At 43.7% G+C, this 13849-nt stretch overlaps 1 protein-coding gene across 2 annotated transcripts; it reads right to left on the minus strand.

Moving 5' to 3' along the window:
* Nucleotides 1–353: 353 nt before the first annotated feature.
* Nucleotides 354–2012, minus strand: LOC100382216 (uncharacterized). 2 transcript variants are annotated; one of them, XM_008670103.4, is made up of 3 exons: nucleotides 1472–2012; nucleotides 981–1291; nucleotides 354–851 (listed from the first exon to the last, which is right to left on the minus strand). In XM_008670103.4, exons 1-3 carry the CDS (start codon nucleotides 1638–1640, stop codon nucleotides 696–698), a joined length of 636 nt encoding a protein of 211 aa, XP_008668325.1. In that variant the 5' UTR covers nucleotides 1641–2012; the 3' UTR covers nucleotides 354–695. The 2 variants fall into 2 exon arrangements, with proteins under 2 accessions (XP_008668325.1, NP_001168444.1); NM_001174973.1 differs by having other exon boundaries at nucleotides 378–1291; nucleotides 1472–1883.
* Nucleotides 2013–13849: the final 11837 nt, after the last annotated feature.

Below are 13849 nucleotides of genomic sequence, written 5' to 3' on the forward strand. Positions count from 1 at the left end.
GTGATCTAAAGCCAGTTTACTATATGCACCGCAATCCAACCAACAAAAGATTTATGACTTTTATTTAATGGGTACTTGTGTATCCAGTAAATGTTTAGTTTTGTCAAGTTGATCAGCTCATGGCGGCACCACTTCCATACAGATTCAATAATATAGAGACAATCGTCGGAGACATAGTTAAGGCATGTACAAGCCTGAGACTTTGGATCGGACATCTAAGACTGCATAAATATCTCGGAATCATAAGAGTTTGTCTCTTATGTTTTTTTAATTAACTCTCTAAAGATCTCTAAATCATAAATGCAGTTAATAAATAATATATATGAAAATTCATGTGCATAAGAGTTCGTCGCTTATATGTTTTAATTAACTCTCTAAAGATCGCTCAAGAGATCTTATATTAAATAGAGTTATACATGCCTTGTCTATCCCCTTTTTATGCTCGAACATAGATACCTCGAACCTTGTAGTACAGGAGATTATCCACACACTATGCCCATATTTATATAAAACTAACTCAGCTTGTTACATGCATGTGCCTCGACCGACTCCAATTTGATGAGGAGAGCAATCCACATCTGTGGTTTAATTAGACGCAGTGTTTAAGGCTAAACACACCTATGGAATCATTTGATCTTCTGTAAAATTCGTAGGGAGCGCCTACTAGTACTGCCGGTTCTGGTGATACTAGGCTTCTAATTACTTGACAAGCTGACTTCATCATAGTCGTCGAGGGATAGGAACAACTCATCCAAGCATGAAAGCTCCATGCCCTCGTCGTCATGGCAGTTCGCCTGCGACCCGCCGCCCGTCGAATCAAACACTCGGCATATCACCCAGTTACTGAACTCCTGTAATGGTCATGGAAGCATTTTTTATATTACCCTTGTCAAGATAATCATGCATGCCGTATATATACATGTATAAATACAGTAGTGCCTGTGCCTACACACACGCACAAGTAGCTAGCTCGATCTTACTGTGTTTGGGTGATGCGATTTCTTGCTCGAACTATGGATTGATGAAGCGCTACTGCTGCTGCTGCTACCCCCCGTCCTCCCATCCAGCAAGTGATACTCATGCATGATCCAGTTTGTTTCGGCCCCATCAGAGGGCTCTCCAGTGGAGAAGACGAGCGTCTTCTTCAGGCCGACGACGACGCTGCAGCCGCCGCCGCCGCTCAGCACCGTCTCGTCAGCACAAACAGAGCTCCAGTACCCGTTCGGCGTGGCCCTACTTTGCTTCGCGTGGCTGAAGAAGTACCACTGGCTACCAGCCTCAAGCGCTTTGCCTAGGAAAGGGGAGAAGAGGATTTGTTGATTATTATTGCTAGCAAATCGATCAGGGACGACCCTCACAAAGCCAATAGCTAGCGAATAGCGATGCTGATGACAGCAAGCAGAATGAATAGATAGATCACTAGCTTGGAATCAGTCAGACGATACACAAACACACATAGATATATACGTACCATTCAGTTCCCATGGATCGTGGTGATTCATGCACACCGTGGGCACGATGTCCGGCTGGCATGGGAGGAGCGAGGCTTTGCGGCGGAGGAAGTGGACGACGAGCTCTTCGTCTGACGGGAAGAAGTGGAAGCCAGGGGGAAGAAGGTTAGAATCAGAAGCTCCCCCCATGATCAGCTGAGGCGCCGAGCTGAGGAGGTGAGGAGGTGCAAGATCGATTGGAACGGATCAGCGCAGGTGCAAAGGATATATATGAGCGAGATGAGAGAACAAAAAAAAAAGCAGGCGTGCTTTGCTTAGCAGTAGTGCGATGGCTTTTTGCACTATTTATAGCCGGCGCCGTATGCGTGTATATATGCATCATCTGGGAGATAGGATCGAGGGAGAGAGACGTAGCGTCGGCCAATGGTTTTGAGGCGGCTGCGCGCGGCATGGACGCATGGTGTGATTAATAGCTTTCAGAAGCCTGGCAACTCCAAGTGTTCATCTTTAAAATCATTTCTCGCCCTTTCCATTTTTTTGTTTAATCATGCGCTGCGAAGTCTGCTGGTGTACACAGAGCAGTATATATATATCTTGCTTCGATGCATCATGCATGGTGCGTCATCGATCATGCCCATCTCTGGCCATCTGCATATTCTTTCGATTTATTTAATCTGTAAAAGATCGATCGATGATTAGACGGGCGAGAAACAGTTCTTCTCGCATTGCTTCTGTTCTACTTTAATTGGACGCAGCCCCAAGACATCATGCATCGCTGCCCATGCATATGCATGAAACTGCGGTTGAACGTAAAACCATGCGATCAATTATGTTATTGGTTTCTTCTTAACGCTCGTACGTCCATATCCGAAATCAGGATATGTGTGAACGGAAAGCTAGGGTGGTGAGCTGACAGGTTCAGCGCTTATATATATAATAGGGCAGTGCCGTTGCAACGGTTTTCATATATCTCATGGTAGACCTTTAATAATGATGCATGTTTAAATTTCAAGGACTTGCATTGCTCAAATCTCCCAGGAATTGCACTGAAGCAAAAATACCCTAAACTCTAAACAAAATTGTCCCCCACCAAAAAAGAAAATGTAAACTAAGTGTACAAATTTGTAAGAGTAGCAGATGTCTGTTTATTGAATGTATTAACAATCGAATACGACCGGGCCGCCAGTTGAGCGCCATCAGGTTGATAATCTCCATAATACGATTGTCCTAGGCTCGAAGCAGTTGTATCTGCTGGTGTTGTCAACCTGCAATGACGTGCAATCAACAATAATCAATCAATGTTCATCAGCCTTGATTAATTAAGAAAGAACTCACGAGAGTCATATTATTATTGGGACTAAACATATAGCCATAATGACATGTATGCATGGCAAGTAGTGTTCTAATTGCCTTGCCTGTAGGTCCAGGAGGGAGGTCAGGTCACGAGGGTCTCCTCCATCTTGCCAGCCAGGGAGAGGCAGGTCACGGCCACCAGCTGCAACACCCACCCTTAGCAATCCTCGATGCAGATGTTGCCGTTGGAACCTAAAAATTTTAGACCCTTGCTCAAGCTTTAAGATCGAGAACAAAATATATATGTGCATCTGGATCTTGACCAGGAGGGAATCGATTAAACATATGTACTTGGATCAATTCCATTCGTCTTGGGGGAGTCATGTGGAGATAGATAGTCACATTTAGATAGATAGTCACATTTCTGATCACAACAATGTTGCACACATGAAAGATTATCCGGGCATTTATTTATCTGGGACAACAATAGAAGCAGATTTTGGGCCATACGTGCGCATTTGATACAAAACAGTTGCAAAAGAACAAGTTGAATATACATCATTGTGCTGGCTTTATTGGGTATATTATCCAGCAATTTATGTACTTCAGTTATGGTTCACTTGTTGCTCCTAACAGTTTGTGTAGTTGCACTTTCCCTTTAATTATAGTTATGATTGCACAAATAAAAATAATTGTAAGGATACATCATAGCCAAATAAGCATTATATGTAGAAAGAGAACATACATGAATACAATGATAGGAATTTACCATCAGAATATCCATTTGATTTCACAATTTTCTTTACCATGTCTATCATCTGGGAACATTCGACCTGTAGAAGTAAGAACAAACCATTATATCTTGGCAAAATAAAAGTATTTGAGTTAAAAGCATCGTCATAAGATATCGAGATAATAGAAGAACAATGGCTAGGAACATATCAGAACAAGAGCAAAATAAAAGGATTAAAGTAAAAAAACAGTCACAAGATACCAAGATAATATAACTTAGATCCAATTCTATTCTTATCATTAGTTAAAGTATATGTAAATAGGTTAGGTAACTTCTATTTCATTTCAGATTCAGATCATATATAGTTGTGGTCTGCATGGTAATTAGGACATGAGGCTCAACAAGAATATATGGCGTTGTGGCACACAATAGACAATGCTTGATAATTTACTGTATCAAGATGTATCCACTAAATAACTTATGTATGATCTAAGTCACCATAATAGCAAAATGAAACACATGAATAAAAGTCTGCCAACTAACCGTGTAGACATGTTTAGCTTCTGCTTTTGCACAGAAAAGTGTTTTGGGAGATAACATTTTGATATGTTTTGTCCGAACACCTATGTCCGTTCCTGCAGTCAGTACATGCAAATAATTATCATCTCCACTACATAGACATCCTTATGATAGATATTTCAAATTGATGAGATATCAATTTCATAATCACTTACCTCATGAATACATGCAAAACAAAGGACATGTAAAGTCATAAGAGCTCTATAAACTTTGAAGAATCTACATTACGTCACTAATACTTGTGGTGTACCTCAATACAAAAAGAGGACATCCTTTAGCTTATTTAACCCTTGATCCAAATATAAAACACGACATTAAAGAATATTTAACATTCAACTAAATAATACAAATCCAGTTACTATAACATCAGAACTCCTATTTATTGATAAACAAAAAATGCACTGCAAAATGCATGACAGTGTCAGTCATATTCTCCAATTTCCAAATTGATGAAAAACTGTTCCCAGATGGGGCAAGTTTATAAACAATCAGTTGTTAGATTGAAGTCTATTCTCTTTTATAGGTTGGACCGGCTTTAGAGAAACTATTTGAGGATGGGGTGGTCAAGCGTGAAGATCTGTTTGTCACCTCTAAGCTATGGTAAGGCTTCTCTTCTCAAGCTTATCTGAAGCAATGATGCTGATCATTGGTTTCTGCTCTAAGATTAGAAACTCTGAATTTTTCAGGCCAGGTAACCATGCACCTGAAGATGCGCAGGAGGATCTTTGTTCGGCCCTCGAAGATTTGCGGCTCGACTACGTAGATCTGTACCTTGTAAATTCCTGTTATTGATCTTGGTACCTACCAGATAATAGTCTGCCTACTGTTTACCTGCTAAGATCTATCTGGTAATGACCTTACTTTACAGATTCATGGTCCAATCCGTATCCAGAAAGGAACCATGTTTATCCCAAAAAACCTATAAAATCTTGGCAATGAGTTCATAGGAATCTCATAACTTAACTCGTGTATCTACAAATATAAAACGCTATATGCCTTAAATAAAAATAATAAACATCAGAACTATTTACTCGCATTTGCATCACATTGCATTCGCTTGAATCACTACAGATGGGGCAAAAAAATACAATACCATATACAGGAAACCCAAATATAGCAAACAAGCATTTTTGGATTGGATTGCAAATAAAAGCTCTAATTTTACTCATTTACCTTCAAAATTGGGCGCAACAAGGCAGTTGGTGTGAATTGATAACCCATCAGATGGAAAAAGACCAACAAGCATCTAATGAACGCATGAATGGGAATGGCAATCTACATAATATATTGGGCCCACCTAGGAAAATGAAAAGGAAGGAGGAGCTCACCATGGAAGAGGTACAGACAGATATTGCCACAGTTCTTTTTCTTGGAGATGATCTGCGATAGACAGTGCAAAATCGTGTTGAAATCCACCCTGGAAACGACTCCGGTCATTTTCCAAGAACCCGCCCCATCCTCCTCTACTTCCACACGCCGCAGGTCGTGCCCTCTCTGTCCTCGGCGCTGACGAGCTCGGGGGAGGAGAACGGCGGCAAGACGAAGCCCACTTGAGAGAGTGGACAACAAATCTGGGGAGAAGGCAAGATTGGATCCACACTTGGAGGCCCAGATCTACACAACCACTGACCGGATGTTGGCGCTGCGAAGTGCGACGACGGATGTGTGTGGACGGTTGAACAAATGGGGAAGGAAAAGAGCGAGAGACACAGGGAGGGAGCAGTGGAGACCGGGTCAACGACTGGATGAGAGGGCAGGGAAGTAACCGTCGCTACTGTCGGCCGTGTTGTGCGGCCGGAAGCTATCGTAGGAGGTGTTGCGTGTGGCCTGCGTGGACGAGTCGTCGGTGTCGGCGTCACCGGTGCCGGTCGTGGTCCACTCGATGTCGCTGAGCCGGAATTGCGCTCCCCCTCGAGCGACCACGCGAACGACTCTTGAACGGCGACACCTCGGGCGGCGGCGAGGCCTTGGACAGGACATGCAGTATGGCAGGGCGGTCGCCCGGGTTGACGGAGGTGGGGCAGGACATTTCTGGGGAAAGGGGGCACGAATGACGAGGGCGGGGCGGAGATTCATGGAGGGTTTTGCGGGCTTGAGGATCGTGGTGGTCGGAGGTTTGCGGACGGGCGGGTATCTCAGTGAGGCGGGCAGGCGGGCGGTTTGCGGCTGGGTTTTCGGCGAGGTTTGCGGCGGACATGGCTCTCGCGGTGGTTTGCGGAGGCAGGGTTTCCGGAGGTCGGGCAGGCAGAGGAGGGGGCGGGGGCAGGGCGGTCTATAGTAAGCGCTAATAGTTAGTAGATATATATATATATATATATATATATATATATATATATATATATATAGGGCAGGTATAACGGGAGCCATGGGCTTCCAATAGTTAAAGAAAGCCCAGGCCTATCACCCCTACAAACTAGTTCAACCCAGCGCGCCGACTGAACCAGGCTGTCGGTTGCGCCACCCACCCACGTTTGTGCACGCAAAAAAGGAATGCATGCATGAGTTAAACACGTTCCCTTGCATACGTGTAAATTTAGGAAAGATATGTGTGACGATTTCTATTTTTAAATGCTTTATTTCCTCCATAAATTTAGGATCACTGCAACAACCATGCAGCTAAACTCGTAAGGACCATTTTATGATATATACTGCTACTAAATATGCTACCATGTGTAAATAATTATGTAATTCGGTATACTGCGTAAAAATCTGTTACCAGCTGCATGCACACGAATTTATGATGGAAATAATGTGCAATGAAAGGTAATGCGCATAGAAACAAAAAATTGTATTTATTGTTTTATTTCCTTCATAAATATAGGATCCCTCCAACAGCCATGCAGCTAAACACATTAGATCTAGTTTATGATATATACTGATACAAATTATACTACACGGTGTAGTTATTTATGCAATTCGTTATACTGCGTAAAAATCTGGCATGTTGTTCACTAGTGGACGCATCTCCGGGTTGGAGTGTAATAACCTTAAGTTTTGAGCATAAAATCCCTCAATTATAAGCGTAAATACCGAGCCAATGTGAGAGGTTGATAGCTATAGTAGGTTGTTATTACGATCCTATTTTTATGGCAGATCCGAAAAACATGGCAGCCGCATGCATACGGTTTCTATTTTTATACAGATCCAAAAATTATGGTAAAATGCATGCATTGGTCAAACACGTTCCCTTGCATGCGCGTAAATTTAGGAAAGATATGTGTGGTGGTTTCTATTTTTAAATGCTTTATTTCCTCCATAAATTTAGGATCGCTGCAACAGCCATGCTGTGTAAAAATCTGTTACCGGTTGCATGTGCACGAATTTATGATGGAAAGAATATGCAATGAAAGAAAATGAATTGCATGCATAGAAACAAAAAATTGTATTTAATGTTTTATTTCCTTCATAAATATAGGATCCCTCCAACAGCCATGCAGCTAAACGCATTAGAATTAGTTTATGATATATACTGGTACAAATTATACTACACGTTGTAGGTATTTATGCAATTCGTTACACTGCGTAAAAAATCTGGCATGTTGTTCACTGGTGGACGCATCTCCGGGTGGAGCGTAGAAACCTTAAGTTTTGAGCATAAAATCTCTCAATTATAAGCATAAGTACTGAGCTAATGTAGAGGTTGATAGCTCTAGTAAGTTGTTATTACGATCCTATTTTTATGGCAGATCCGAAAACATGGCAGCCGCATGCATGCGGTTTCTATTTTTATACAGATTCAAAAATTATGGCAAAATCATGAGAGTTTCCATTGCATGCGCGCAAATTACAAACAACATAAATCAAGGAATTGCCTTTCCAATGTGCACGCAAAAAATATACATGCAGTAAACTGATATATGAACTCCGTGTTCAAGCATAAAATGGTACATTTTTAGCGTAAATAATACATGTGGTAGGCATAAAACACAATAATCGAAAAGAGAACACGAATCAAAGGAGGTAGTGGCCAGAGGACGTCGTCGATGACACAAGCACAAATGTAGGTCGTCACTCGGGCCGCCCAAACTGCGCCAGATCGGAGGATGTCACACGCGATCATCGCTGCGTGCATCTCGCGCCTTTCATGACGCCGCTCGCTCGAACCTCGCGCCTCATACGTCGCCATCGCTACTCGCACATCGACGGGCGTCGTTTGCTCGCCGGCCTTGGAAGTGCCGCCTCCTCGGGGCCTCGGGGCCTCGGGGACGCCACCGTTTGCCCGCACAAGGGCCCCGCTGTCGCTCGCCCTCTGGACCGGGGAACCGCCGCCACTGACCTGGGAACCGCCGCCACTACTCCGGATCGATGAACCTCCGCCACCGCGCGTCGAGGTCATGGAGCTACGGCCACCGGCTGGGGGTCCACCGCCGCACACGCTCTGGGGCAACCGTCGTTGCTAATGAATCAGGGTGGAGCGTAAAAAACTGAATCCTAGCACTCCGGGTTCTGTTTTATAGACGTCCGGACCTGGTCCGGCTCGACCGGATTGCACCGTCCGACCTGGGCTTTCTCTAGTTATTGGAAGCAAAGGGCTCTTAATATACAAACTATATATATATATATATAGGGAAGAGGTAATGGAAGCCCTGGGCTTCCGTTAGTGGGCGAAGCCCCAGCCAGGAGGCCGATCGGGTCGCGTTCGGCCCACTGGACGCCAACTGCTTGCGTCAGCCATGCATAGGATAGCCACGTATCCCGGCTGAGACGCGACATGCGATATACGCACGTATAAATATATGTACAAATGTGCATAACTCATGCATAAATAGAATCTTTTATGCCACGAATCACGGGAACGAATATTTGCATGTGCTTGCCGGTTACGACTGCATAACGCTGTGATACATGATAGCGTAAACCATGCAAACATTTAAAATCTCCCACCAGTTTTAAGATAAGGAAAAACGTGTTCTTCGTGCGCGTAAATAAAGGCGCAGTTACAGGAGGAAAAAATACGCACACATAAATCATGCATAGAAGGGATCTTTTGTACCTTGACTCACGGAAACGAATATTACTATGTGCACACCGTTTACGACTGCATAACGATGTGTAACATGATAGCATAAATCATGCATTATATAAATTTTGACCGGTTTGATATAAGGAAAGACGTGCTGCATAATCGCGTAAATAAAGGGATAGTTACGGTTCGAGGAGCATTAGTAGAAGGAAATAAATTTTAATTTACAGCCGCAGTTCGCGGGTTCTGCTCGGGCGGATTCCAGCGTAAAACGTGAGCTAAAACATCGTAAATGAGTATGAAATTTAGCGTAAATCATATATCTGTTTTGTAACAGCAAACGAAGCCCAAAATTACGGCGTAAAAATCGCGTGCACCCAATCGTGCGCGGGTTCTGGCTAGGGCAGATTCCGGCGTAAAACGTGAGCTAAAACATCATAAATGAATACGAAATTTAGCGTAAATCCTATATTAGCTAAAACAGCGTAGACTGATCACGTTCGATCGTGCACGGATTTTGGCTTGGTCAAATTTCAGCATAAAACGTGAACCAAACAGCGTAAATGGATACAAATTTTATCGTACATCATCAATCTATTTCCGAACAATGCTCCTGAACACCACCTCGCTGCCGCTCTCGCACTCGTCGATGCATCGCTCAAGCTCCTCGTGCTTTTCCTGCGCGACATCGGCCGTCGTCGGCGTCTCCGGCTTATTGGCGAAGGCAGCAGCCACGAAGGCCGTCGGGGCCTTCTTGTTCGAGCACGACGACGCGGCGGCAGACACGGACGCGACGGCCGAGAACACGGCGGCGCTGGCGGCCGCGACGTCCATGAGCGCGGCGGCCATCTCGGCCTCCTCGGCGGTTCCGCTCCCGCCGAGCCCAGCCCCAGCAGGCAGGCGCGCGGTGGACCTGGCGGCGAGGCGGGCGAGCTCCCTATGGAGCGCCACCGTCGCTCGTTCCTGGTGGAGCGCCACCGTCGGTCGCCTGCCTCGAGGCGACACCGCTGCTAGCCCCCAGGATCACCGCCGCTCGCACGCCCGAGGGAACCGCCGCCGCTGCTAAAACCTAATCCCTGGCGGCGTGGGGGTGTTTTTATAGTGTCGGCGTGAGACTGAATAATTGTGAAAGCGTGGGCCGGATCGTGGGCCTGATGCACGTAATATGCGCAGACTAAATTTGCATAAACTGATACACACATCAGCATAACTCGTATTATAATTTAGCGTAAGCACAGTTAGGTACAATAGACCAAAAAGGGTCCGGTGCGGTCTGCGCACCTGGTCAGGGCTTCCTGTAGTTAAATAGAGACCAGGGCTCTAAATACTATATATATATATATATATATATATATATATATATATATATATATATATATATATATATATATATATATATATATATATATATATATATATATATATATATATATATATATATATATATATATGTATGTGTGTGTGTGTGTGTGTGTGTGTGTGTGTGTGTGTGTGTGTGTGTGTGTGATGTTGCAGTCGTTAGATTGTTTATGTGGATTAGACACACAAGCTTTGACTAGCTTACAGTTACGTTGACGTGTCATTATGTCGAGCAATTATACATGTCGAGAGCAATTAATATATCATAAGGCGAACAGTAACCTGATGAAGCTTGTTTCCAACGCAGCTACGATCGATCGGTATGCATACGTACCGGCCGTTTTCCTTTAGGTATGCATATAATAACAACAACTAGTCAGTAAGTTTAGCTAGCCAGCCTTTTTTATGTCATCAAGATTAGCACCAATTAATCGGAGATAACTAGTCAGTATAAAAAAACGTCATCATGTGACTCTTAAGCAACCGGCTTGAGGTTGAGGTTTCAGTACCCCCAGGGAGTTGAGTGCTGTACTCCTACTCTTGTATAGTCATTTAAAAGGTAGGTAGGTATCGTATAGTATAGTCTAGGCTAGCTAGCTAGGCGGCTCAACTTCTTGTCACCTCATGTACGAAAGGGAACACATGCATGCATGGCCCAAGGCCTGCACCAGGATTGCAACAGCATCAGCCATCAGCTTCATTTGTTTTCTTCCAGAAGCTCATTAGCAGAGGGCTAGCTATATATACCATGCAATGCATGCATACACAGCACATCTGAAAGTAATATAAGGAAGAGTGCTGTCGTCGACTAATTATATTACCACCTAAAGCTAACTACTACTTGCTAGAATTTCCAGCATGAAATGGACCATGCACGCTGGTGTCCTGCTAATTAATAATACCCCTATACCTGTAGTAGGAGTGGATCTTGCTAATGCTGCGACAGAACTCCTCATGTGTCATGCAGGCGTCACAACGCCAGCAGCATGCCCTCTTGACCATTATATTGCTTTTGCCCTTTGCTAGCTGCTATCACTTGTAGGCTTAGCTTGTGGCACATACTAACATATACACGCCTCCCCCACCAAACTAAAAAGGTATCAGGGAGTTCAGTGGAGCTGTGGGAAAGTACAGATCAGGGAGAGCATCACTTGGGCATGAAGCCACCCAACTTCCATTTCTATAAGCCATTTTCAGTTTTCACCCATCTCTCTCTCTCTGTCTACCTATCTATCTACTTATCTATCTCTATCTCTATCTATCTATCTATCTATCTATCTATCTATCTATCTATCTATCTATCTATCTATCTATCTATCTATCTATCTATCTCTATATGCACACGCACACACATTTTTCAGCGTCAAAAGGAGGCTTATCGATCATCATTTTCAGGTTTACCTTCCATCCCATGCTATCCCATCCCATGCCTCCATGTTCAGTTTGAAAGAGGGAGACCTCAGAAACATGTTCGTACATATGGCAGTAAAACATTTACCACCATACATTATGAGTCGATATCTGTGTGACGGCGATGCCTACACTGCCCTTTTTGCCTTTCCAAATCTTTTGGCAAATACACAACCGCCTTGCTAAGTAAGCGGCAGGCCAATGGCTAAGCGACACACAACGACGTTTGCACGGACAAGGGCATTTACCACTGACAGCGAGGATGTCGTCGTTGGCGCTAAACTATTGGTGCAGGTGCAGCTTAATTAATTAATCGATTGATTGCATGGATAATCGTAATTCTCCTCCTGATCAGCAGCTCCATCTCTAGCTCTGTGTCGTCATAGAGACCACTGAAAAGATGAGGAGCTGAGAAGATCGATGACAGACGATCATTCAGTCGCTTGATTCATGGCGCCCAATTAGCCCATGCACAATGATGATGCCCTGCCCCCCCCCTCTCTCTCTCTGGGATGAATATGCATCCGTGTCGCTTTTCGGCTGGACATGCATGCAGGATTAGGCTATGTAGGTCTACATGCTGTCATGCTGATACTGGCTGGGGCAGCACAGCACTGCTGCTGCCGGTGGCTGCAGAGCTACACGTGTGGCGACCTAACACTTCCAGGGGCCCAGCAGGTGACATATGACATATTGATGACGCAGCTCTTCTTCTGTTTGTGAGACCAGGTGGCTTGAGACTTGTATCCGCATATGTCTCCAACCATATCCTCTATATCCCTTTCTTTACAAACCCCTCTAAAAGATTGCATCATATAGCGTTCACTAGTAGAAAAGAGCTCAAAGCCTGCGGCACCCATAAATTATCACTGGCGGTTTCAGTTACCGCGCGCCAGTAAAAAAACCAGGTGGGTCCGGCTTGGGAACCGCCAGTGGAAACCTATTTCCACTGGCGGTTATCTTAACACAACTGCCAGTGGAAATATAATATTTTCACTGGCGGTTGATGTAACAGAACCGCCAGTGAAAATATAGTTTCCACTGGCGGTTGGTGTAACAGAACCGCCACTGGAAATATCCTATTTCCACTGGCGGTTGTGTTAAGAGAACCACCAGTGGAAATATGTTTCCACTGGCGGTTTTTCAAGCCAACCGCCAGTGAACTATCTGTTATAAATACCACTCTTCCTCCCCCCGCCAGGAGCTGTAGCTCGCAGCCAACTTCCATTGGAGGCGATTTTGGAGGTCCAGATTTCACAAAATACAAGGGGGGAGGTTTTGGTCTTCATTTTTTGGAAGAAGGTGGATAAGAAAGGTTGGTTTATGTTTCTTTGTCAATTTTTGTTCATTCTTGCTCAATTTTAGCCACATTTTGGATCTAGGGTTTTACATGTGAGAGAGAAGAGTATAGCTAGGTTGTTTGCTCTATTTCCTCAAATGAGGTTGCTTAAGATGGTTAGATTTTGTCTATTCCCTCTCCTTTTTCATGTTTAGTTCTCAAATAAGTTTATCCATGACACATATTTAGTTGCTTAATGAATGGTGAATGTGTTGTACGGAAGGTTGGTTTAATTATGTTTCAATTGCCAATTATTGTTCATTTTTGCTCAATTTTAACTACATTTTGAAACTAGGCTTTCACCATGTGTTAGAGATAGGTTTGGGTATTAAGATTTTTTGTTTATTAGTTGCTAGGAAAGTTTGACTTATGTTTCTTTTGTCAAATTTTGTTCATTTTTCCTCCATTTTAGCCACATTTTGGATCTAGGGTTTCACCATGTGTTAGAGATAAAGTAGTTAGGTTGCCTAATCGATCCAACCGCCTATGCTTCATCCTTCCTGACAAAAACTATGTAGCTCGCGCGCAGCCCAACTTTTATTAGAAGGCCAGATTTCACAAAATACAAGGGGAGGTTTTGATCTTTATTTTTTGAAAGAAGGTCGCTAAGAAAGGTTGTTCATGTTTCTTTTGCCAATTTTCTTTATCCATGATATATTTAGTTGTTAGGAAATATTGGTATATGTTTCTCTTGCCAATTTGTGTGTCTTGTGTGTTTTATG

This window comes from Zea mays, chromosome 2 (genome assembly GCF_902167145.1).
Source record: "Zea mays cultivar B73 chromosome 2, Zm-B73-REFERENCE-NAM-5.0, whole genome shotgun sequence".
Classification (NCBI taxonomy): Eukaryota; Viridiplantae; Streptophyta; class Magnoliopsida; order Poales; family Poaceae; genus Zea; species Zea mays.

What these genes read in the sequence shown, in the direction of transcription:
- LOC100382216 (XM_008670103.4), bottom strand. Translation starts at nt 1,640, where the DNA reads ATGGGGGGAGCTTCTGATTCTAACCTTCTTCCCCCTGGCTTCCACTTC. An exon ending in CGATCCATGGGAACTGAATG is followed by an intron (nt 1,292 to 1,471) that starts GTACGTATATAT and finishes CCCCTTTCCTAG; the next exon opens with GCAAAGCGCTTGAGGCTGGT. An exon ending in AATCGCATCACCCAAACACA is followed by an intron (nt 852 to 980) that starts GTAAGATCGAGC and finishes TGACCATTACAG; the next exon opens with GAGTTCAGTAACTGGGTGAT.